General features: G+C 34.8%; 2 protein-coding genes across 13 annotated transcripts in view; one reads left to right on the forward strand and one right to left on the reverse strand.

Annotated features, from left to right (window-relative positions):
• The window catches only part of LOC102536767 (survival motor neuron protein), a 28,420-nt gene extending 7,416 nt beyond the window's left edge, over positions 1–21,004 (forward strand). Inside the window, exons 3-11 of one of the 8 annotated variants that reach the window (XR_012071408.1) lie at positions 922–1,041; positions 1,917–2,117; positions 2,268–2,423; positions 3,494–3,583; positions 4,396–4,506; positions 9,284–9,360; positions 12,069–12,119; positions 14,204–14,355; positions 15,059–16,095. Coding sequence is in view for 3 of the 8 variants with exons in the window: in XM_015245412.3 (XP_015100898.2) it covers positions 922–1,041; positions 1,917–2,117; positions 2,268–2,423; positions 3,494–3,583; positions 4,396–4,506; positions 12,069–12,116 (726 nt within the window). In the remaining 5 variants the exon portion in view is untranslated. Of the gene's footprint in view, positions 1–921; positions 1,042–1,916; positions 2,118–2,267; positions 2,424–3,493; positions 3,584–4,395; positions 4,507–9,283; positions 9,361–12,068; positions 12,120–14,203; positions 14,356–15,058; positions 16,096–16,677; positions 16,700–20,728 lie in introns of those variants that run through there. The other 7 variants (XR_004188588.2, XR_004188589.2, XR_012071406.1 and 4 more) reach the window with 7 other exon arrangements.
• Positions 15,564–27,093, reverse strand: part of NAIP (NLR family apoptosis inhibitory protein) — a 45,165-nt gene continuing 33,635 nt past the window's right edge. For 3 of the 5 annotated variants that reach the window (XM_072958550.1, XM_031675194.2, XM_072958549.1), the window contains one exon: positions 20,954–26,259. In XM_072958550.1, coding sequence (XP_072814651.1) covers positions 25,889–26,259 — 371 coding nt within the window. In that variant the 3' untranslated portion in view covers positions 20,954–25,888. Of the gene's footprint in view, positions 15,694–19,570; positions 19,875–20,953; positions 26,260–27,093 lie in introns of those variants that run through there. The other 2 variants (XM_072958551.1, XM_072958552.1) reach the window with 2 other exon arrangements.

Here is a 27,093-nt window from a genome sequence, read left to right on the forward strand (position 1 = left end):
CTGTACAGTTGCCTTGTATCACTTGCCCTACTGTCTGAGGTATTTAGTCTTATTGAGCACCATGCATGGCCATCAGTAGTCCGGGCACAGAGCATACACTCATACAGAGCACTAAACATGGAGTCTGCTTCCTTCCATAGTCACTCCTGTAGCATGAGGTAAAGAATGAATCAGATTTGTATGTTATCCTTGAAGTTGCAGTCTAAATTTGTCAATAACATGCTTTTCAACATATGTTTAGACTAGAAGTACACTAATGCAGAGTTACCAAGAGAGTTCTGTAAAATGCAGGTTAAAATGAAACTCAGTGGGGGATGGGGTTGGTGATATTTCAGGGAAAGTAGACTGCATAGTGGAACAGAACTGATTTGGGCAAGAGGTGGTTTACTTTTGGTTGTGTTGCATTTCAGGTAAATGTGAAGGTATGAAATTGGTAATTGGAAGTGTTGAACTAAGGAGAGAAGTCAGAGCTGAATAACAGCTTTGGAAGTTTGTTTGCATACAGATTGTAATTGAAATAATAGAAATGGGTCATCACAAGCATGTAAAGAAGGATGGCCAGTTCTTGTTGGGAATGCCCAAGTTTAAAAGTTGATGAGAGAATTAATAAAAGCATTAGGGCCCTACATTGCTATGTCAACAAAAATACCCTAACTATCAAGAAGAAAAATGATAGAGTCTAATGTGGAAAGGTTGAAAGTGAGGAGACTGATTAAAAGGGTCCTTAGAGCTGATAATCAGTTATTTGATATCTTCGAGAGCAGTTTCTATAGCAATGTGAGATGGTGAAAAGAGGAATTAGAGGCTGTCTAAGGTGGTGGAGATGGTTGGTCCTGGAGACCAGTTTGTAGTGACTGAGTTATATTGTGACTTTTTAATATATCACTCTGTAACATGTACATTTCTATTCATGTTTTATAGCACGCGCTAAAGAATGGTGACATTTCTGAAGCTTCAGATAAACCAAAAGGCACACCTAAAAGAAAACCTGCTAAGAAGAATAAAAGCCAAAAAAAGAATAACACAACTCCCTTGAAACAGGTTGTTTTGAAACATTGAGATTTAACTGCAAAGAATTTTTGTTCCTGTCATTATTAAATAGTATAAAATACCTTTAACTTAAATGATTAGTACAGTATTTTCTTCCATTGACATGTAATCATAAAATTTCTAAAGCAACTATTAAACTTTCTATTGTTTGGGAACATGCATGTTAATAAAGTGTAAGGAATTAGGTAGAAACAATAAATACTAAATTCAGGACAGTGTTTATTTTCTGTCAAGGGTGGAGGGGAGGAAGGCAGTGCTATTTGGGAGGAGCACCAGACAGCCTTAAACTGAATTGGCAGTGTTTTACTTTTCTAAAGCTGAGAAGGGTATCTTTTTTTCTTCAAAAATCCTAAAACTATTAATACTGGGGGGCCAGAAGTTCTGGGTAGAGTCATTTCTGCTATTTAGAACAGTCGACCTGGAAGCTAATCATATTGGTGTCTCATTAGTTGCTTTAGTTTTATCATTACCAATGAAGAGAGCTGATGTTTGATAAGCAGTTGCTATATGCTGGATCAGAGTGCTAGACACTTTACACACTTTCCCTCCTTTTCTTCACAAGAAATATGTGAGGCAGATTGTACTATACCCACTTAACAGATGAGGAAAATAAGACTGAAGGAGATTAAGACACTTGCCCATGATTGTATAAATGGTAGAATTATGTTATATTTCTATTATGACTCAGATTTCTGTTTTTTTGTCTCTAAGTGTTTTTCACTGTAACATTCTGTCTCTCAGAACAGTTAACTGGAGACTCTCCCGTTCAGCCCCAACCCCAGTCCACCCAGACAAGAGTATATATAATTTACCCTCTCTTAAAGAAGTACATGTGTGCATGTGTGTATCTTTGGTTTCTTTTATAGTGGAAAGTTGGTGACAAATGTTCTGCCATTTGGTCAGAAGACGGCTGCGTTTATCCAGCTACCATTGCTTCAATTGATTATAAGAGAGAAACCTGTTTTGTGGTTTATACTGGATATGGAAATAGAGAGGAGCAAAATCTGTCTGATATACTTTCCCCAACGTCTGAAGTAATTAATAACACAGAACAGAATGCTCAAGAGGTAAGGACAAAAAAATAGAATTCTTGGAAGGAGAGACTAGATGAGAAACTAAACAGTGTAACTAGTGGTCAGTTTGATCCACTGAGGCATTAAAATTATTTTTGATGACATCTTTGTAAGAAAAATACATTTATTTCTTTCTCTTAAAAGAATGAAAATGAAAGTCAAATTTCAACAGATGAAAGTGAGAACTCCTCCAGGTCTCCTGGAAATAAACCAAATAACATCAAGTCAAAAACTGCTCCATGGAATTCTTTTCTCCCTCCACCACCTCCCATGCCAGGATCAGGTCTGGGACCAGGAAAGGTAAACTTCTACCCAGAAAGGTTTTCCCAGGAAACAGTTAATAGTATTGGAACATTCATCCTCTCCATTAAATGACTCGTAGCTAGCTGTTCTCATGAAACTTTTGTAGCTTTCTATAGGTGTTGTAAATACATACCTGAAAATTTTTTGAAAAGGAAGTTAAGATAATAATATAAAATAGTTCATAGTGAAAGACTTTCTCAATGACTTCTATGGAGTATTAGATATTAGAGTAATAATTCAGCAATCTGACATTTGAAAGTATAATGATATTTTATCATCAGCTGGGTGTTATGGTATAGTTTCTTATGTCACTTGTGTAAGGTATGTAAAAATTGGAATTTTTTTTGGAGCAAAATGTAAATACTGTTTTCACTTAATGATTTTTTTGGTTATCAGTAACAAATCAACTTAAGCAAAAAAGATTTTTACTTTAGGTTATATCATGGAACCCAAGTCCCTGTCCAGTTGTTTTGTATAGTGGTGATTTCTTCAGGCAGTAATAATAATGATATTTTAAAATCAAGCATGACATTAAAACTTTTTCTTAGTATTTTCTGTGAGAGCTTTATTGAGGTTTGTATTATATTACATTTTTCAGAATAATTAAACCTCTTAATTCATATACATAAGGTGCTTCATTGGTCTCAGGGGGCTAGTTTTCTTGTTAAGTGAAAGGTTTACTGATTTTACAATATGTGCTCTAAGTTAGCACATGTAACTAAAAGGACATTGTATAGATTATACAATTTAGTTAATGAAATTGTAAGAGGTATAGTCTTTCATGATTGAAATATGTTGCTAAATATACTACCTGATTAAATTAAGAATCGTTCTCACTTTGGTTTTCCCTGAATAGTATAGATATTATGCTGGGCAATTATTTTGATTCTTCTTTTTTTTAATGGAGGTACCGGGGATAGAAACCAGAACCTCATGCATCCTAAGCACAGGCTCTACCATTGAGCTCTTACCCTCCCTGCTATTTTGGTTCTTTTGACATTGAATCTCTTTTCCTTTTTATGTATTGAAACTGGTAAATTAATCCTCCTTTGAAATATTCTTTATAGCCAGGTCTAAAATTCAGTGGCCCACCACCACCACCACCGCCACCACCCTTCTTGTCATGCTGGCTGCCTCCATTTCCTTCTGGACCACCAGTAAGTGCAAAAGAATTCAGATTAAACCTAGCTTTCATACCTAGTTTGGAATTGAGCAGAGCATAGGTGGTTAGGAAATGTCATTTTACACCATTCCTTGGGTGAGATTTTAATGGGTAAAAATTCAAACTCAACTTCTGGGTTTTTGTTTTTAATGACCTTCTGCCACACAGACTCAATTCTCTTTAACCCCATCTCTGAGTCCTGTTTTTCATGCTTTCTGGCAGAAGTTGTATCTCATTCTAAGGGAGTAGCTTGTATCCAAAAAGATTTAATTACACCATCTATAAGGATTAATGTTTTGCCCTTCCAGATATGCTTCGATGTTACCTTCTGGTCACGTAGACTATCCAGATACCTAATGGGAGACTTTTAGGTATCAACAGTAGGCAAGACACAAAGACATTTTTTGGCAAACTATGTGTTGGTGGGGGACAGTGCAGATGTGCTACCCAAAACCTTTACTTGGAATGCTCTGTGGGTGTTTTTTAAGGAAAACCATGAAAGTATTTATCCTTGGTCTTTTACCAATAGCTTCATAATGAAATAGAAAAATAAGTCTAATCAAAGCAAAATGTTTAAAATACTTTATGTGACCTATTGTCTTTTGAGTCTGTTCAATTTATTGGTCATTTGTTGTTGTTCCTGGCTGGCTTTCTCCAAATGACAGATTTAAAAAATTTTTTAACTAGGAGATGACATGGAATGTAGGGAAAGATACAACTAACATCCAGTATTCTGTATGTAAAATGGATTTCCAGACTTTACATTTTTATCTGTTGCCTTTAAAGTATATCTTTCTCTATTTCCAGATAATTCCCCCACCGCCTCCCATATGTCCAGATTCTTTGGATGATGCTGATGCTTTGGGAAGTATGTTAATCTCTTGGTATATGAGTGGCTATCATACTGGTTACTATATGGTAAGTGATCACTCAGCATTTTTTCTGACACTTACTTTGTGGTTTCGTGACTTTGTTTTGTTTGTGACCAAAAAGTTGCTTGTTACGTAGATCCTAAGGGTTGAAAACTATAGGCATACCTCAGAAATATTGCAGATTTGGTTCCAGACCACTGCAGTAAAGTAAATATCACAATAAAGTGAGTTACATGAATTTTTTGGTTTCCTAGTACATATAAAAGTTATGTTTACACTATACTATATTTCTATTATGTATGTAATAGCATTATATCTAAAAAAAAGTACATACTTTAAAAATACTTTATTGCTCAGAAACGTTATCATCTGACAACACAGGGTTGCCACAAACCTTCAGTTTGTAAAAAAAAAAAAGCAGTATCTGTGAGGTGTAATAAAGCACAAAAAAAATGAGGTATGCCTGTACCCTGTAGTTTAAAAAAATAACATCTGTCTGTCTATGGCTAAAATTACTCTTGTGTTGTCCCCCTAAGTATAGCTGTAGTGCAGTTTAAGTTGGATTATTTTGATTTCAGTTGGCTCTCTGTATCCATGAGTTCTGCATCCACAGATTCAACCAACTGTGAATTGAAGATATTCAAAGAAGAAAATTCCAGAAAGTTTCAAAGAAGCAAAACTTGAATTTGCTATGCATCGACAACTATTTACATAGCAGTTACATAGTATTAGATATTATAAGTAATCTGGAGATGATATAAAGTATATGGGAGGATGTGCATAGGTTAAATGCAAGTACTGTGCCATTTTATATAAGGGACTGGAGCATCCACAAATTTTGGATTTGAAATAAAATGGGTTGTAGGAGATGGAAAAAGAAAGGATAATACTTTGGAAAAAAGAAAAAATGAAGACGAAAGAAAAAAAGTTATTTTTGTGTACAGAGGAAAGTCTGGGGTGATAAATGGCTAAACTAAATCTTAGGGACTGAGGCTTCAAGTTTGTCGTTTTATGTGTCAGTCTTTTGGAGACATGTTCAATTGTAATTTAGTAGGAAATTTTAAAGTTTAAAAAATGAAAACTGGTATGCCATGCCAAGATTACAATATGATATTGTAGGCACTTGAATTTTTAGTTAATTAATATATAGAAAAAATAAACAACTGACTTGAAGGTGTAATTTTATAAGTATATCATCTGTACGTGCCTCCACCAATATTCTTACTTAAAAGTTACTCTTCATCTGTTGTGTAACCCTAGTATATTTGTATGAAGTTCCCCTTTTAATGACTGAAAAGATAATGGAAAGTAAAAGTTCATAGTTTGTAATTTTTTTGAGACTAATCATTTGACTTCCTAAGCTTCCCTCTTCTGCACTTCAATTTCTCCATATTTTTTTAAAAATTATGAAATAAAGTCATTCCTTGGTATCTACAGGGGATTGGTTCCAGGACCCTCATGGGTACCAAAATTCAGGGATGCTCTAATCCCTTATAGACAGTGGCATAGTACTTGCATATAACCTACACACGTCTTAACTTTAAATTATCTTTAGATTGCTTATACTACGTAATAGGATGTAAATGCTATATAAATAGTTGCCAGAGTTTGGCAAATTCAAGTTTTGCTTTTTGGGACTTTCTGGAATTCCTTTTTTCTAATATTTTTGATCTGTAGTTGGTTGAAACTGTAAATATGGAATCCATGAACACAGAGGGCCAACTGTATTTTGAAAAATAATGTATATATAAAGTATTAGCATAATTTATGTTTATTTTTAAATTTCTTAGGGAAAGATAGAGGGGGCAGAATTCATCCATAACTCTGTTACCCAGATGTTTTCAGGTTCACATTACGCATAGGTTCATAGCTTTGGTTGGTTGTTGTTGTTAATGTAAGCTTTTTATTGAAATGTGCATGCAGGAAAGTGCTTATATTAGAAGTCCACAGTTTGATGAATTTTCCCAAAGTGATCACATCTGTATAACTAGCACCAATATCAAAAAAAAAAAAACCACAATCCTACAGTCTACTTTTATCTCCTTTTAGTCATTACCAATCCCTTTCCTCAGGGTGACCTTTTCCCTAACTTTTAATGTCATAGATTAATTTTGCTCTCTTTTGATTTTTATGGATAGAATCACACATATACTCCTTTGTGGCTGGCTTATTTTGCTCAGTATTTTGTGAAATTAATCTACCTTGTTGTGTGAAGTTGTAGCTGTATTTCATTCCATTGTATGCCTATACCATAATCTATTTATTCATTTTAATCATTGTTGGACATTTGATTTGTTTCCAGTTTGGGGCTATTAAAAATAGTGTTACTATGAATCTTTTTTAATAATTAAGTTTTATTAACATATAATCTACATGGAATACAAGTTACCCTTTTAAGTCTGCAAGTCATGGTTTTGGCTTTTATTATATTTACAGTTATGTAGCCATCACAGCAATCAGTTTTCCAGTAATTTCATTATCTACCTCAACCCTAATAAAAACACATACCCTCATTTTCCCCAATCTCACAGTACTGGTCAATGACTAAACTACTTTCTTTCTTTATGGACTTGCCTATTCTGGACATTTTGAATAAATAGGATCATATTATATGTGGACTTTTGTGTCTGGCTTTTTTTACTTAGTATAATGTTTTCTAGATATATGTGTGTCACAGCATGTATCATCAGTACTTCATTTTTTATTGCAGAATAATACTCCACTGTGTATACCACACTTTATCCATTTGGGTTGTTTCCACTTTGGGGCTATAATGAGTAATGCTGCTGTGTATGTTCATGTACAAGTTTTTATGTGGATGTATGTTTTCATTTCTCCTGGGTATATACCTACGAATGGAATTGATAAGTCATAGTTTGTGAAGGTTTGGCTTTGGTAGGTAACCAAACCAAAGTACAAGTGTTTTGTTACTGTTTTTAAAATAATTTCAGACTTCCAGAAAAGTGAAAATAGTTCAAGAGTTTCCATGTACAGGTTCCCCACATGTCAACTTTCTACCACTTCAAGTTTCTTATTCTCATTCATTTCATTTTTCCTTCTCTCTCCCTCTCCTCTTTCTGTCCCTTGTTTTCTCTCTCGCTCTATGTATGTAAATCCCTATTTTCCCCCTGAAACAATTTAGAATCAGTTGCATGTATGATGATGCTTTACATTTAAATACAATATGCATTTCCTAAAAGCAAGAACATACAATTATCAAGTAAGGAATTTAAATCAATATAATACTGTGATCTAATCTACTGGCCTCATTCAGATTTTACCAGTTGTCTTAGGAGTGTCCTTTACAACAAAAGAAAAAGTTGGCTTTTAGACCTGGAATTCAATCCAGGGCCACATGTTACACTTTGCTGTCATATCTCTTTAGTCTTACATGGCTGATTTTTTATATTGTTGTCCTCATACCATTTATATTGCTTTGTATCCTTTAAAAATACCTATTTCCTAACTACAAATAAATAAACACATTACCTGAAAGTTTCAAAAATTAAAGATGAGACAAAAATCCTGGTGGTGATCAATCAAAGCCAGGCCCAGTTTCCACGTTTCTCCAGAAGTCACCATGGATACTAGCCTGCTATATAGCCTATCAGATCTATTTCTCTGTGTTCAGGTACATATGAGCACTCACAAGAAATGTGTTGTTTTTATGTTCATCTTTCTTTATATAAAGACAAACTATAAGAATTTAGGTGAAGTTTGCTTTTCTTATCAGTCTGTTGGTGACCTATTCTGCTAAATTTGGTGACCATTTACTTCAACTACATTCTTTCTGATTTCTCTATTTATCACATGATTTTTCTCCTCCTCTTCACAAACTCCTTAAAAGAGTTACCTCTAGTTTCCTTACCTCACCTTGTCTCTTCAGGCCTATCAGGTAGACTTCTGTCTTCCCTGCTTTGTGATTTTTACCTCCAGATTGCTAACTCAGTGGTCAATACACTGCTTTATCTCTCTTATCTCTCAGCAACATTTTAATATATTTGACTGCACTTTTGAAACACTTTTTTCTCCCGCCTTCAGTAACACCTTGTAATCTGCTGATCTGATATCTTCCTCCTTGGCTGCTCCTTCTAGACTCCTTTAATAGCTTGTCCTAGTATCTAAGGTCTAATACCTCTTCCTAATATCTAAATGGAATTCCTTATGGCCAGCCCACAGCCCCCTCTCTTCTCTAACTATAAACTCTAGGTGACCTCAGCTACTCCAGGACTTAAAATGGCAGGTTAGTACTGGTAGTTCTCAGATACCTAGCTCTGGATTTCAGACTTGTTTATCTAACTGCCTGTTTTCCCTTCACCACATGGATGTCTGTTAGGTAGATCTCAAACCAAATATAGCCAAAACAAAACTGTTAGTGTCATCTCACACTCCTCTGTTCCCACAGTCTTTACATCTCAGTAAGCAGTACATTGGTGCACTAGCAGCAATGGTTTCTCAAACCACAAACAGGGAGTTGACATTGATTCCTCACTTACCTTCACTTTCTATATCCAATTTGTAAGAAAGTTCTGTTGACTATCTCCATACAGATCTTGAGTCAAGACACTTTGCTTTCTCTCCACTGCTATTGCCCCATTTAAGATATTATCTCTTTTTAAATTGAAATATATATAATCACCCTTTTAAAGTGTACTGTTCATTGGTTTTTAAATTATATTCACAGAGTTGTGCAACCACCATCATTATCTAATTCCAGAACATTTTCATCACCCATTAAAAAACCCTATACCCAGTAGCAGTCACTTTGTAATATCCCCTCCTCCCAGCCCATGGAGGCCACTAATCTGCTTTCTCTTTCTAAGGATTGCCTATACTGGATATTTCATATAAATGGAATCATACAATAATGGCTTTTTGTGCTTGGCTTCTTTCACATAGCGTAAGTTTCTCAAGGTTCCTCTATGTTTTAGCATATATTAATACTTCATTTCTTTTAATTGCTGAATAATATTCCATTGTATGGGGTACCACATTTTGTTTGTCCATTCATCAGTTGATGGACATTTGGGTTGTTTCCTCTTTTTGGCTATAATGAGTAATTCTGTTGTAAACGTTTGTATAAAATTTTGTATGGACATATATTTTCCATTTTCTTCGGTCTACATCTGGGATTAGAATTGCTGGCTCAAAAGTTTGCTCTAGTGGAACCACCATACTATTTTCTAAAGTGACTGCACCATTTTACATATACATCAGCAATGTTTGAGGGTCCCTATTTCTCCACATCCTCACCAACGCTTACTGTTGTCTCCTTCTTTGATTTTAGCTATCCTAGTGTGTGCAAAGTGATACTTTATTGTGACTTTGATTTGTATTTCCCTAATGACTAAATGATGTTGAGCATCTTTTCGTGTGATTGTTGGCCGTTTATGTATCTTTTTTGGAGAAATGTCTATTCACACCCTTTGCATAATTTTTTAATTGGGTTGTTTGTCTTTTTGTTGATGAGTTGTAATAGCTCTTTATATATTCTGGGTAAGACATCATTATCTCTTACCTTGCTGTAGTAGATCCCAACTGTTCTTTCTGATTATGAAATCTCACTTCCCACCCTGCCAAATCCATTCTTTCCCTTTAAGACCCTCCAATAGCTTCCAGTCACATTTAGGTTAAAATCCAAAACTCTACTGTGATTTGCAAAGTATCATGTGATGTTTATCTTGTCAAGTTCTTTATCCGCATCATATTCCACACTCTTCCTTACTCACTGCACTCCTGCCACACTGGCCTCTTTTCTTCCTCATATCCAGGTTTATACCTTCTTCTGGGCCTATACATGCATTATTCTTTAGTCTGGAATGTTGTTACCCTATATTTCACTTGCCTGGCTTGTCATTCAGATCTCAACTGAAATTTCGCCTTCCCTGTTTAAGATAGAAGTAATCTGCCATTATTCTCTATTATGTCACTCCACTTAGATTCTTTTTGTGGCATTTATCATTCCTCGTATGATTTTCCTTACCTGTTTATATCTGTCTCCTTCCAGTAGAATGTAAGTTCCATGAGAGCAGGGACCTTGTCTGTGTTGTAACCCTTGGATCTCTAGCTTCTGGAGTAATGCCTGGTTCATAGTAAATCTGGTTCAGAATCAGTTCTTCATTTGCTAAATGTTGAACATCAGCAAGCTTTTCCTTTGATAATTAGATAACCATTTTTATATATAAAGCTTCTTGCAGATTATTTCCTTATGATATCTGGAAATACAGTTATTAGGTCCAAAAATACAAACATTTTAATAGCTTTTGATACTGTTGACTAGTTTTCCACAATTCTTCATGTGTGTATTGCTGCCAGTGCAACTGGAAAATGTCTGCTTTACCACAGCCTTAAACAGTAATGCCCCTTATTGCTTTCTTCTTTTTGATAGTTCTAGCAACAGTTAAAAAATACTAATCTGCTAACATGTTAGAATATATTTGATTTTAAGGGTGACATGGATGAAAATTAGAGTTGGTTAATTGTATTCATAAACATTCATATTTCACAAACTTGATTGTTCTATTACTAAAACCTAGCAGATTTTCAACAAACTTTGAACTCTGGTCCTGACCAACAAAATGCAGGTGTTCCTGTTTCTTTTGTGTGTTCAAGCAGCAGTTCTTGGGAAACCAGCCTTGTCCAATATATTTGCCACAAATTCAGGGTTAACCTATTACTGACTTGTTCCAAAGAAATGATTTTTACTTTTAGCAGTATTATTTGTAGATCTGCATAAATTAAAATACAAACCTATGTTCACATTCAGAAGTGTAAAGAAATTGCCATTTCCTAGCTCTTGCATTTTTGTCTCTCTGAAATTTTTACCATTAAAAAGAAAGCACTTCTTATTGTCACATTTTTCAAAAGCTTATGTGTGTTTTAGACACCGTTGCCTTCAGCTAGCAATTCTTAACCATTGTTCCACAGAAGCATACATGATTGACAGCTTTTCCAATAGTAACCAGTTCCCGTTAAGAGCAGCCAGATAGGATTTGGGTCCAGCTCTTAACCTATACCTTTTTCTTTTTCTAGAACTCCAAGCAGAATGCAAATGAATAAGAGTGGTGTTTACTGAAATAACAGCACAGGTTCTAACTTTGGTGCTTATTAGTAACAAATCACTTTTAATACATCTGTGACCTCTGAAGATTAGTAGTGAAGTGGAAAGCTTGTATATATGTAGGGAAAGATAAAAGACATTGAGGCCAGAAGAGAGGAATAGGACATTTGGGTGAGGTCTGACCAGGAAAAACAGTAAATATTTGAGGATTGATTTTTTTTTTTTTAGTTTAAAAATATTTTTGTCTAGTGAATACTGGTCTTTAATGGTTTTATTTTAATAAATAAGTATGGCATTGTATATTTTATTTGACAGAAATAAGGTGTAATTTGGCTTAGGAGCATCAGACAGTAAAAGAAAAAATTTCTTAATCACAGCATATTTTTTACTTTGGGATCACTTTTAAAGCACATTTGAAGGTTGTAAACTTATTTTCTGGTATTTTGTTGAAGAGAATTAGTGAAATATCTTAATTGAAACAAAATATTTGTTCACCTCTGTATAAAATGTGTATTCAGTTCTTTTAAATTCCTTTATTTTCCTTGCAGGGTTTCAGACAAAATCAAAAAGAAGGAAGGTGCTCACATTTCAATTAAGGAGTAAGTTTGCCATCATTATAAAAGTAAATCTTACTTTTGCATACATTTTATATTTGTGGAAAACATATTTAAAAATTGAAGTATTGAAAAGTAGAAAAGTTAATATAAAATAATATTAAAAACATTTTGATGCCAAATCTGTTTGATATGTTGATCTACATCCTTTCTAGAATTCTCATGATGTCGAAGTATCATCTCAGCAAGTACTTTTTGTTTGATAGTGTGGAAAGGAAAACATACCTTTACAATAAAGAATAGATCCTTAGAATCAGAGATGAAACTTTGCATCACTGTAGTCAGACAGCCAGACTTGCTTTTTGATTTGTGATGCAGTAGGAAATACACTGTGTTACCTGTGAAGTGTTCCGTTCAAAAAAGTTGAACTGGAATGTAAACAAACCTTTAAGATCTACTTTCCAATTTACTGGAAATAACTGGGGTTAGAGCGGTAAATTAAATGACACTACAAAATGACTTCTAAATTTGCATGCGAAAGTATTTAGAAGTGAAATGTTATGGTGTCTCTAATGTATTTTTTTCATGATTTAGCAAAATGCATATATATATGTGTGTGAAGCACATGGCTATTATTGAATCTAAGTGGTGTTCATATGGATGCTCATTGTACTTTTTTTCTATGTTCTGTGTGTATGAAAAGCATATAAGAAAAATGTTCAGCATTTTTAAACTAAATTAGTAAAAGCTAAGTGTCTATTGTATTCTCTTTTCACATATTTTATTACACTTTTGGTTCATATTCATCTATATTTTGATGTTTCAGCATTTTGTGCTTGCGTGTTGCATGCATCCCCACTTAATATCACATTTTAAAATTTTTCTTTGTTCTGTCAGATTGTTTTCATGTATGTTATACCACTTTTCCTTTAGTTCAATAGCTTTCGGCATTCTCAGTAACATTAGTAAATACCTTTTTATATGTGGTACTTGATTCTGTTCTAGCCTTAGGGTAACGTTGTGTTGTGACTATTTGATAAATGGTTGTGGACATTATGATTCTTGGTATATGTTTCCATGTTGCTTTGAAAAGCAAATTTCGAAAAGCATCTTTTTGATTTTCAAAATCAGTGCATTCTTGGGAGGGATATTTTTAAAATTATATAAATCATCATATTTAAAAACATAATTACCTGTATTTCATTCTTTGCTTAAAGTCTTTTTTTTCTTTTTTTTTTTCCTTTTTAAAAAAAAATCTCCATTACGGTATGATTCCTGTATAGTAAATTACATGTATTTCAGATGAACAGTTTGATGAGTTTTGATAGATCTATACACCAAAGAAATCACCACCACAATCAAGATAGCTAACATGATTAAAGTCATTTTTATTCAACTGAAGTTCTTCAGCTAGGTTATTTAGCTAAGTCTAAAAAGGTGAAAAGGAAAAGTAAGCAGGGTTGCTGTTCCAGGCAGAGAATGTATAAGCTGGAAACATTAGGGCAGTGTGTTTCAAGGCCTAAGGTAGCCCAAATGTCATATCACTGTTTCTAATGCCACTCAGCCTTCTTACCCACCCCCATCCATGTAGGTTCCCTTCTTTGAATCTGTTCTCTGCTTATTTCTATTACATAGCTTTTCACAGTATATTCTCTTCATTCTTTATGTACCTGGCTTTCCTCTGTCGTTAGAGTCAAGGCACTGCATCTTGTTCATCATGTCCACAGTATCTGGCACAGTCTCTTGACCTCTAAGATAGGCTTAGAGCATAGACTGGAGGGAATGTCAGAGAAGAGAGAAAACGGTAAATAGAAGAGAGATTTCAGAGTTGTTTTCAGATCAAATCTTTCACCCATCATGAAAGGTTAGGCCTCAGTTGTATGTCTTGCTAGAAGACTTTTCTTCATAAAAAATATTACATTAGGTGAATGGTTTGAAAGTTGAGTTACTTGTAGTGGTGTTTGACATAGGGTAATTTTTAGACACTGTTTTCCTTAACTTAAATATTGAATAATGAAGCCTCTTCCCCCTTCAGTACAGACAAGTACTGCAAAATCAACACATTAAATGTCTAGACTAACCTTAGTAATAAAGTCAAAACAGATCTTGTTTTCTGGCTTTCACTGTAGTAATTGTCCTTGTGGTTGTGAGGAATCCTAGATGGAAAGTTCCATCATCTGTACCTGCATTCAGAAGAGAGGCAAACAGAAGGTGAGGTGCCATATTTGAAGAGTGCCTTCACTAAGGGATCAGCCAGAGATGACTTTATCTCAGTCATGTTGTAAGTTTAGCTTTCTGTATGGTTGCCATTAACAGAAATAAACTACAGGATTAATGGTTTAAGTTATGTGTTGTTTGAAGTTCTTGGTGAATGAAAAAACAGTGAATTCAATTCAGAAATCACATTCTAAAAGTTTAACCAGAGCAACTCCTGCTTCTCCGGAAATCATGTTTATATACAGTAGTCAGCAGAAGAGATTCAGTATTCAGTTATTTCACTAAATACTTGGCGCGTTGTGCCATTTTTATGTATGAAGTGTGGCCTTTCAAGAGGATTCATGAACATTTTTTACACGGCCCTCGTTTTTTCCCCTGGTATTTTTTTGAGGTATAATTTCTGTATAAGTGAAGAGTTTGATCAGTTTTGAGAAGTTACATTGTTACTACATCAAGATGTAGAACATTTCCCTTAATCCAGCAGATTTCTTTGTACCCCTTTCTAGTCATTCACCACACTTTGTACCCCTTTCTAGTCATTCACATTACCTATCCTGGCAGTCACCATCCTTGATTTCTGTGAGCAAAGAGTAGTTTTACTTATTTTAGGACTCCATGTAATGGAATCCTAATGACACGAAAATTTTCTTCCCTTTATATAATAATAGCCATATTTTTTGAGTGATTACTGAGTGTCCTAGACATAGTTATTTCATTTAATCTTTATACCACTCAAGTTAGATACTGTTGTTATTCTCATTTTGCAGATGAGAAAGCAGGCTCACCGAGGTGAAATGACTTGCCTTGGACCATATAGCAAATGGTGGAACTCTATATGACTCCAGAACTCTCTCTCCAGCTCTCAGCCTCCCAGCAGCTGTTTCTTCCAGGCTCCAAGGAGTCTTGTGCTACACGTGCATAATTTAGGATTTGGGCAAGGACCTAAGTAGAAATCCTACACAGATTTCTGGGGCTCCTCGTCAAATCCCTCCTCTCTAGACCTTACCTCTTCAAATTCCAGCTGCCTTATCCCAGGGCCCAGAGTCCAGTGTCTGTTTCTTCCACCCACCCAGGAAGAACAGCACTCTCTGCTCAGGCTCTGCCTTCCATACTGCAGTTTGGAAACTGTGTCCAGCCAAGAGGGTGTAATGCGAAGCTCACCTTAAGTATCTGCCTTTTCCAAGGATCTTGGTCCTGTGCTGTCTGTTGCCCAGTGCCTGGAAACAGTTGTATCGTAAATTGTGCCCAGATTTATAACTTATCACAGGAAAGCAAGTATACTACCAGCTATTCCTCCTACTTTTAAACAAACATCTCATCATTTTCTTCTTGAATACTTGGTTGTTTGACACAATTCATTGCATCACTTTTTCCATTTTGGTTTTCATTTGTTGGATGATTTCTGAAAGATTAATTAGTTGTGAAGATTAGAACATAATGTGCTAAACAATGATGATATATTCTCCATCTCTCAAGTACATAAGATTAACATGTCAAATTTGGAGTTGTTGATGTACATATTTCTACATGACAGTAATACATCTATTTTGGGCTGTTTTGTTAAACATAGTTGCATAGAGTTATTTTTGTGAATTGTTGATTAGTTTCATATATTGGCTCTCAGAATCTAAATAGATCATCAAACGTTGTCATATTGCTTCCCCAGAGTAAGTAGTTAATAATACCCTCGTTCTTTACATTTATCTAATTGTTAGAGTATCTGCTTGTTAAAGTTTATTTTAAAATTATTTCTCCATTGTTATTCATGTTTATAAAATAAAAGCTCTAAAATAATTTGAATCCATTTTTGAACATCATTCAGTTTATTCTTTTTTAAATTAAATTCTTTTTAAAAATATTTTATTTATTTATTATTATTTTATTTTGGTATGGAGGGTAATTAGGTTTATTTGTTTTTAAAGGTGGTACTAGGGATTGAACCTAGGACCTCATGCATGCTAAGCATGCACTTTACCACTGAGCTATACCCTCCCCCTCGGTTTATTCTTTTAATTCTTTTTTGTGGATTTTTTTTAAATGACAGTGCTGCTTGTTACATATAGCAATCTGATGGGAAAATACATTTAAATGAAAAAAGTAAGATGCAGAGCTGTGTGTATTATGCTACCTGCCATTTGTGTAAATACACATTTACATACGTGTGTATGTGCACTGATTCTCCTTTCAGGGTGATACTCATGTTACCTGTGAAGAAGGACTATAAGACAAAGGGTTGTGAGGGAGACTTCACAGTATACCCTTTAGTATTTTTTCTGTTTGTGCTCTGTACATTTACTAACAATAACAATATGTAATTAAAATAAACCTGGTAAGATGTATCTATCATCTTACTCCTTTAAACTTTAAAAAATTTTCATTTCTGTAGGTTATTCAGTGTTCTTTAATAGGTAAGTACTTTTCCCTCATTATTTAAATGTGTGCCATACTTAATTAAGTGAGCTCTTGTGGATGGACGTTTAGGTTGCTTCCAATTGTTTACTATTTAATACCGTAGTTAGCGTTCTTTTACATAATTCTTTTTGTAGATTTATGAATACATCTTTAGGATTATCTAATTCGATTGAATTAGAATCTAGAATTAGATTCTAGAATTAGAACTCCTGGACTGAAGAAGATACACGTTTTTAACTTTAATAGATTTTTGCCAAATTGCTCTCAGTAGAGATTACATTAATTTGTACTTCCACTGACGTTGTTAAAGAGTTCCTGTTTCCCAGTCTAGCCAATAATTTCTCAGACCTTTGAATCTTTGTCACTCTAATAGTTGAAAATGCTTATCATTGTATTTATAATTTTTTATTTATCTTATTGTGAAGTTCAGCACCTCTTCATGTGTTTAAGGGCTATGTATGTTTTCTGAAAACTTTATGAACATCACTTTTTCCCACCTGTCAAGTGGGCTGTATGTTTTTCCCTTTTGATTTGTAAGAGTTCTTTGTGATGAGAGTTGCAAATACTTTTTCCTTGGTTTATCATTTCTTTTGACCTTGCTTATGGTAATAGTGGTTGTTGTCATGTTGACAGAAATATTTGCTTTTCATTTAGGCATACTGCTTAATTTTCATATCCTCAGAATCATCCCCCTTTTTTTTGCTTTTCTTCTAATTCTTCTACTGTTTTAATTTTTTTCAGTATCTATATGGTAATTTTCTCATTATCATTTTAGATATTTGTGTTTACTTGCTCTTAAACTTTTGCTTATAAAATTTTATCTACAGTTTATCTTCATTATTCACAGATTCTGTATTTGCAGATTTGCCAGCTTATTAAAATTTATCTATAATCCCTAAATCAGTATTTGTGGAGCTTTCACCATCATTCATGGACACATGCAGAATGTTGAAAAAATTTGAGTCACCTGATAGGCATTCCCAGATTGAGCAATGCTCTGTTTTCTTGTTTCAGCTCTCATACTATAAACAATAAACAAATGTCCTTTTCGCAATCTATTTAGTGTTACAGTTTTCATAATTTTGTGCCTTTTGATTTCACCCATTAAGATAATGCCCAAGCATTGTGCTGAAGTGATATCTAGTATTCCCAAGTATAAGAAGGCTGTGATGTGCCTAACAGAGAGAATATACGTGTTAGATATGTTCACGCATAAGTTGCAGTGCTGTTGGCTATGAGTTCAGTGTTAATCAATCAACAATATATATGAAATAATGTGTCTTTGAACAGAAATGCACATAAAACAAGGTTATATATCAATCAGTTGATAATGTGACCAGAGGCTTGCAGGAACCTAGCCTTGTATTTCTTCTAAGAGCAGTGGCTCAGTGTTTGTGGCAACTTTTAAAAACATAACTGCCATGAATAATGAGAATTGATTCTATGTATTTCTCTTCAAGGTATTTTACAAACAGTTTACAAAATAAAGAGATAGTGAAAATAACTTTGTTAGCAATTGTAGTGAGAATTAAAATACTGCAAACCCAAATTTTTATTCTGTATTTTTCCAGTTTTGAATGTTTATATATATATCTCCAAATTGGATAACATTCTTTGAATGCAGCTAACTGTTCACTGGCTATTATGTACAGACTTGGAATACATTTATCTTCAAAATATTGATTCTAAATTTCAAATGCATCGCTAGTATGTTCTAGCTTATCATTACTTTGATTCTTTATGCACTTGCTTTATCAAAACATAATACTTTTGAAAGCTTCTGTTTATTGCATAAACAAATGATAGCTATCCTCTTTGTTGCCTAAAAGCATAACATTGCGTTTTTAATAGTACCAGTTAGGATGATCTTATTGTTTCTGCATTATCTGTTACCTTCCAGTTACTTTCTATACACATCTGTCTTCTGTATCTGTTCACACACTGTTATCAAGTAAATTTTGGTGCACAGGCATTAAAAAAGATGAAAGGACACTGTCACATGTCCTTTTTGCAAAATGGAATGGTTCAGGCTTTTATCACAAAATATTATTATATTATACTATGAAATCCTTTCTGTTGAAGGACTAACTGAATATTACCGTATTTCCTTTGTCCTCAGAAATATATCAGATCTTGAGTTTGAGAAAATTCACCTAAGTAGAATATGTCATCTGAAGATTCATCATCTGAGACTTTGCTTATGTGAACAGTCTCACTATTATTGGTCTAGAATAAGGATCAAAAATTTTTTCTTAAAAGGTTAGATTGTAAATATTTTAGGCCATAGTTTTGTAGCCTCTGGTCTAAATGTTACCATCTGTTCCCTTTACATTCATCTAATTGCTTTAATAATTATGGAATGACTTTCTCTGTAGATTTTGTTCTCTTTGCCTTTATGGACAGAAAATGAAAAAATCTGAATTGTGTTCAAGGAAAACTTAAAAAAAAAAAGGAAAAAAGACTACAAGGATGTTGTTTCCAGTCTTCCATTAAAATTTCTTGAAAGATAATCCAATACTTTGGGCAACAGAATAAGAAGACTGAAGGAAGGTGTAATAGTGATACATTAGTTCACTACTGATGATTTATTCCATCATCCTTTTAGGTGATTCTGTACTTCCGTGTTCTTATTTTATTTTAGTTTTTTTTTTTAACATAGCTAGAGGTCATTGGTGTGAGTATATTATCTGTTGCTATATAACAGACTGCCTTAAAATTTAGCACCTTAAAACAGCAAATATTTATTATCTCTAGTTTCTGTGGGTCAGGAATCCAGGAGCAGCTGAGCTGGGTTGTTCTCATAAGGCTTCGAAGCAAGCTGCCAGCCTCAAGTGTTGGTCATCTCAGGGTTCTACTGGGGCTGGAGGGTCTGCTTCCAAGCTCACTAACGTGGTTGTTGTCAAGAGGCTCTCTTGCTACCTTGGCCTTTCCAGAAGTAGCCTGAGAGTTCTATGACATGACAGTTGGCTTCTCCAGAGTGTGTGATCCAGTAGAAAGTGAGCAGCACCACACACACACTTTCATAATTTAGTCTCTGAGTCACACACCATCACCTCCACCTTTTTCTATTCTTTTGAAGTAAGTCCAGGCCACATCCAACTGGAGGGGTCTACACAAGGGCAGGAATCATTGGAGACCATCTTGAAGGCTGGCTACCACAATGAGTTCATCCTAGGATGAAGAATAACTAAATATTTCAATATAAGGGATAATAAAATCACTAAGATTCTGCATTTTGGATTTATAAAAGAGTCCAGTAGAGTTAGTATAATTGTTAAGATAGGAGTTTTGGTTTTTTTAAACAGTAAATTTTCTTTTTGTTCATCAGACCTCTAAGACTGAGTCATGAATCCTTACAAATAGTTAGAACTGCTGAAATAAGAAACTCAAACTGAAATTGAGTCCATTGGACTGAGATAATATAGTAGGAATTAATTTCCACTTTCTGCTTTCCTTATAAGCTTTTTAAATTCCTTCTTATCTGTTGTGCATTAAAATAGATACTTCAGGACCATAAATTTTCCTCTCAACAGTACTTTGGTTGTATTCTGTAGAATTCTTATTTTCTAGGTATTCCAAATTTTTAAATTGTTTTCAACTCTAGATATGTCTAATAAATGTTTAATTTCCATGTAGTTAGGTTTAATTTCTAGTTTTATTGTAGTTATAGGATGTTGTTTGTATTGTTCTAATTATTTTTTTTACATATGATTTTGATCATTGTTTTTAATGTTTTAAATTGTATTGGGACAGATCAAATACCAGTGCTCCTGAAGAATTTTTTTAACTGTTCTTGCTCATTTACTTCTCCAAACGAATTTTGCAATTAATTTGTCTAATTGTTTAACTGTCCCATAAAGATTGAAACTGGTATTATATTTAGTCTTTATATTAGCATATTTTTATTCTAGTTTTATTTACCATGATGAGTGTATTGCTTTCCGTTTTCTCTCTTTATGACTTTATAAGAAAATAGGTGTTTAAATGTCATCATTGTATTTAGACTTTTTATCTTTCAAATTCAGGTGCAGCTGTCTCCCAAGGAGAATGTATTTTGATGTGCTCTGGTCGATGTGAACAAAAGTTTCATCATTTTCTTCATGAATACTTGGATAGGTGCATGTCATCTACATTTCCCCTTGTTGGATGTGTCTCATGCCTAAATAACCAGTTAGGTATTTGGAGAGAATAATTCATTTGAATAATTGAACAATGGAAATGTGAGTGATTGAAAGAAACTCAAGGTCACATATAGTGCAGAAAATTTATTCTGTCAAAATCACAATTAAGCACATTTGTATATTGTAACTTTCTTAGTAAATATGTTAAGCTTTTTATTAATACTTTAAAAATAAATGATCAATCTTTTTTTTTTTTTTAACCATGACCATCTGATTTTTTGGGGTGGGGGTGCAGAACATACATGGTTAAGTTGGAGTCTAATGATGTAGAAAAGCACTCCTCAAGCTTATTTGGTAAAGGATAGTATTGAAAGATGCAAGCACTTGTAAAACAATGTTGCTGATAATTCAAAATTAGGGAACAAAGCCTTGCTGAAGCTGAATGTCATAGTCATGGGACTGGACTGGGCCAATCAGGAACCAAGGCTGTGTCCTGTTGCTTGGAAGTTACACTGTCAGTCTCCTCCTTCACCTTTTCTTATCTGTCTACCTCTTTTCTAGCTTTCTCCACATCCTTGTCATGCACACTACCTTGCAGTTCCATCTGCCATCCCTTTGACTATATGTCTCTCAGTTCAAATTCTATGGAGAGGTAAAAGTCACACTGTTTAGTCTAAGGATTAATGTCCATGTACCAGAGATTCTCCCTAGTCCATTTAGCCATAGGAGAATATGTTAATATGTTAAGTGCTTTCTTTCAGAGGTTTTTGCTTGGACAAACTAAATGTGCCTAACATATTAGTAGCTGCCCAGTATTTGCTGAATAAGTGAATGAATATTCAAGTGCCTGGTAAGTAAGCTTTGCAGAATGGGATGTTCTATGGCTAAAGCTTTTTTGTACAGGGTAAGTGGAATTTTATCTTTTTTCATGACAATCAGCTAATATTTTATACATCTAGTGTATATTAATTGCCTAAGTATGTGCTGGGATAAATTTAGTTATGAACGTAGCTTACTTGCCTTGTAAGATTTTTGAATGTTACCCCCCTTAATACCTAATACAGTTGAAGAGTAGTTGTAGGTTCCTGAAAGTCATTCATTTCAGCAAATATTTAACTTTGTGTTGGACACTCTTCTAGGTGCTTGGGAGACAGTAATGAACATAACAGAGGAAAGTTCTTGCTTAAAATGGTTAAGAACTAACTAGTAAACAAGTATAATTTATAAGGTGGCAGCTAGTGATACATGTCAGAGAGAAAAGTGAAAACAGGAAAGGAGGTTAGGCAGAGTGGGACTGGAAGCAGGGATGCTTTTTAAAAAATGGTCAGGGAACTCCTCATTGAGGTGACATTTGAGCAGAGATTCAAAGGAAATGAGAGACATTCACATAAGTAGAGGGAACCTCCCAGGGAAAGGCGTGAAGGGAATAGCAAATCAGCTTGGCTTGGAGTGGAAGTGAGCAAGGAGGAAAGACTGAAGGAAAGGAGGTAAGAGAGGTAGCCAAGGGTCAGGTCATATGTAGGCCATTGCAAGGTCTTCACCATTTACTTGGAGCTAGGAATCCATTGGAAGATTTTGAACCAAAGGTGTAGCATGATCAGATATATAGAAAGAGCCTTCTGACAGCTATGTTGAAAATACACCATAAGTTTCAAGAGAGAAAGCAGGCTGACTTACTTAGGACCAGTGAGCTTGGATCTGAGTGTATTTTGCAGCTGGAGCTCAGGATTTGCCAATAGAAAGAAAGTAATCCAGACTGACTCCCAAGGTTTTTGGCCTGAGCAAGTGAAAAAATAATGAGATGGAGAAGTCTGCCTCAAGGGTACTTCTGTGGAAAGGAAGGATAGGAGTTGGGTTTGGACATGTGTAATCTGAAATGCCCATTAATAGGACTTGGATATGAAAAAAAAGTTCAAAGGAGAGATCTGGGATAAAGATGAAAATTTAGAAGTTAGCATAGACCTGGAATTTAAAGCCATTCAAATAGGATGAGACAGCCCAGGAAGTGCATTTAAATAGGGAAGTTAGAGGAGAACTCTGGGATATTCCCCATGTTCAGAGATGAGGTATGAGGAGAAGCAGTAAAAGAGACAGCTCTCAATGAGTAAGGAATCCCAAAGGGATGCCCTGGAAGCCAAATGAAGAAAGCGTTTTGAGGAGTAATGGGCGGTATCAAAGGGGCCGATAGGTCAGATGCTGCTAATGAGTCACGTAGGATGAGGACTGAGAAGTATTCACTGAATTTAGCAAGGTGGAGATCATTGGTGACCCTCATAAGAGCTGTTTTGGTGAAACAGGAGGTGGGAGAGAATGTAACAGTTGAAGACAGCACATAAAAACAACTCTTGCAAGGAACTTTGTATTTCTGAATTTTTGTTACATTTGGGTTATTAGTAAAAATCCTATTAGATATAACTTTGAAGTTTTGGTGAAGCTTGTTTAAGTTGTGTGTGTAGTATACTGTATGTGTGTAAATTTTATATAAGAGTTCTTACTGTGGGTCATGGTTTAAAAAAGTTTTGAAAAATACGCAATTAGAACAAGAAAATGCAGGGAATGTTAAGAAAAGATGGAGGATATAGGAGACATTACTTGTGTGAGCACTGGTGAAGGATTTAAGGAGCTGGAGAGGATTAGAATACGTATAAGAAAGGGAGAAGTTTAGAAACATAAGGGTAAGTAAGTGTCCGGGCAATGAGGGATGACCTAGGAGTTCTGTGGAAATTGATGTATACTGGAATAAAGGGCATGGTGACCTTATGATCCAAAAATACTTTTTTGTGGAAATAACTCATTCTCTGTGAAGGGCCAGGGCACATTAGCTTCATAGGCCTCTAAAAATGTAAAGACATTCTTAACTCACAGGCCGTACAGGCTGCAGCTACACTTTGCTGCCCCCTGCTTTATACTGGAAGCCCTTAGCAGATGCTCTGGACAATTAATTTGCCCAGAGTCGTGTTAGTGTTTTTAAAGTATCATTTTTAATAACATATGCAAGTGATATAGAATTCAGGTAATTATATGCAGGTAAAAAAATGTAAACCTCCTGCCCCTGTCCGCTAGCTATCTTGATCCTCTCTGTGGAGTCTGTCATCACCATTTTCTCATGTATTAAAGAATTTTTCTATGAAGGTATGAACATGCATCTAATAGTATGTTAATCTTAAGAAATTTAACTAGGTTCTTTTTTGTTTAGGTCTGAACAATTTAATAAGTAATACTTGTACCATTTATCAGGTTACTGCCTGTCCTGCAGTAATGCATCTGGACCCTGTAAATGCCTCTCCCCTGTCAGCAGGCACAGTGTAAAGCTTTCTCAGTAGAGGTTACTGGTGAGACACTGGATGGGAAAGAGACTTCTTTTCCTGAGTCCAGTGTGCCTCTCTGGCACATGGTTTCCGCAGCCTTGTGCAGTGCCTGGCTTCAGCAGTACCCAGTGGCCAGCAGCACCCCCACATGAATGGTTTCCTGTGACACCCCCAAAAAACTTTCTAAGCAAAGTGTCCCAAGCTTACACTGTCTTGGGCTGTAACTCGCCACCCTCTCTGTTGTCCATGGCTGTACCTTCTCCACCAAGGTCTGGATCTCAGTCCTGGGTTTCTTTTTTTGGTGCTCTGTCTCAGCCTAGGGTGAAGAGCCAGTAGGCTGTTCCCTATACCTGCTTCGAGTTCTCCATTTCATACTACAGTCTCCTGTCACAGTTAATAACTTTTTATAGTAAACTTCCCCCAAATTACTATGTGGTGTCTCTCCTGATCAGACTAATACAATGCTTAAAACCTTTCTGATTACAAAAGAATTAGATATAGAATCAGACCAGCAAGAAGGTAACTCATCTCACCTTCTAATAATCTCATCCTCCAGAGCAATTATTAATGTTGTAATAATGCTAAACTAGTTTTATACTTTATTATTTAAATAAAACAGGTACTTGTAAAACAAAGCAGTACAAAAAGTAAAAAGAATGCCTTCCAGTCCCACTGTTTAACAACTTAGACTAGTTATCCACTGTTAATTACCATTTTGTATATTCTTCCAGAAATTCTTAATGCATCTAGAAACATGAATATATATATATATATATATATATGTATATTTAAACAAATAGAATCATAACATATACACTGTCCCTATGTTTCATTGTAAAAATAAAAAGGCAAAATAAGTTTTCCAACTTATACTAGCATCATGAATTTGCAGTGGCCTCCTAGCCATTCAGAAAACTCTGCTACTTGGTAGGAGTGAAATTCTGGACACAAAGATGTAAACATCCACATCAAATGTAATACCTTGAATCCTATGACGTCACTGACAGTATGTTCTCCCTGAGCAGAGTGGAGTCATAAGAAAATTCTAACACCATTTTAAATGCATATGTTGAACTCTCAAACATGTTATCTAAAAAAGCATTGATACTCAATATTCTTGAAAACAGATTTAGCTCATTTCCAATAAAGCTCAATTCTAAACTGCATTTTTTGCTTAATCAATAAACATTGAATCAAAAGCTTCCAGAATACAAGCATTTTCCCTAAATCTTATTTCTTCACATTGGCAGTAGATAAAGGGAAGGTACAAATAAACCCTACTATACCAAAGTTAATTAAATATGCAAAACAGACCCTACAAGATATACAAGATTAATACCTGTTGTTTCACCTTTGTGTAAAACTGATTTAGTTCTTAAGTTAGCCATTTCGTAATAACTTGAATATTCTTTTGTATTAAGACTTTAAGGTAGATTGGTGCACTTCTTCCCAGCCCCATCCTGTGGCTTTGTGTTCCTGTTTATCGTAGCGAGCCTGATGTTTTCCCAGGGTTATGAAGAGTTAGATGTGTAAACTTGATTGAAGGACTCATCTTTAATTGGGGAGGATCACTTAGGAACTTCAGAGTTACTGGCAATATCTATTTCTAAACTCAGTAATGGGTAAGCAGGATGTTTGGTTTTTTTTTTTATTACATGCCTTAACATTATATTCTTTTGTGTGTAATATTTAATAGTTTTTGGATAATTAGGCTTTTAGAATTATTGATGAAAATTCCCGATATATCATTTTTTAGCTAATTCTGTTTCTGAATGACTGGCAAGAATGGCAGTACCCATTTCCAGAAAAAGGTTAAGTGTTTAGATTGAGGATGCCTTTCTTTCATGGCAGTAAGCAGTGTGATGTCTTCTGCATCCAGGAGCCAACTTAACATGTTAAGTCTGGTGAGGCTTGGCAGTCGTAGCACACACTGACTCAAAGACTTGACTGTTCTGGCCTGAGCTCTTATACATTCTGTGAAATGCCTGTTAATAGTTAGCTCTCGCAAGTTTGGCAGGTTGTCCAGTGCTCGAAAGAAGTTTCTATATCCTTCTTCTGTCATCTTGTGATTAATTGAAAGATCTAGCTTCTCAAGTTTCTGGAAACCTCCATCGACTGCTCCCTTGGCTGTAAAAGCAAAACTATTTACGTAAGTGGAATCATATGGACTTCTTTTCCAGTGCTTAGACTAGGTTATTTGAACCAACCTCCTCTCTCACCATCACTGAAAGTAGAAAATGCCCAATTAAAAAAACAGCTCCTTAAAAATTCCAAAGACCTGACAAGTTAATAAAGAATAAATAAATAGCCAAAACCAAAGGAAAAAGCAGAAACCAGAGAACTAAAGCTAAGCTCTAGAGCACTGAAACCACTTTTACTATGAGTGTATTGCCATTCCAGATAAACAAGAAGTGAGGAAATTAGTTACCAGCCCAGCCACATGGAAGGAAGTACTAAAGAAGTTCTTCAGGCAGAAAGAATATGGTCCCTGACAGATGACTAGAAATCCAGGAGACACAAAGGAGCAATAGAGACAGTAAACATATGGAAACTCTAAATAATGTTTAAAACAGTAATGTTTCATGGAGTTTCCATTTATGCAGAATTAAAATAAATGACAACAACCATGCAGAAGATTTGAGGGAGGTAAATAGAATTAGATGTCCTGGAGTTCCTACCTTGCTCATGACATGGTAAAAATACTAAATTATATTAGCGTCTAATAACTCAGGGATGTAAATTTTAATATATATGATACCACTAAGAGGGTAGGAATGTATAATAAGCCAGAAGATGGGGGAAATGGAATAATAAATGAAGAAAAAAAAGAAAAAATGAATATATCTTATGGGACAAATTTTTTAAATAGCAAATAAAGCATATATATAAATTCAGATATAGTAAGTATATTAAATGGATTAATACTCCAATGAGAAGTAAAAGATTAAGAAATTACATTTT

Source organism: Vicugna pacos, chromosome 3 (assembly GCF_048564905.1).
Source record: "Vicugna pacos chromosome 3, VicPac4, whole genome shotgun sequence".
NCBI classification, from domain to species: domain Eukaryota; kingdom Metazoa; phylum Chordata; class Mammalia; order Artiodactyla; family Camelidae; genus Vicugna; species Vicugna pacos.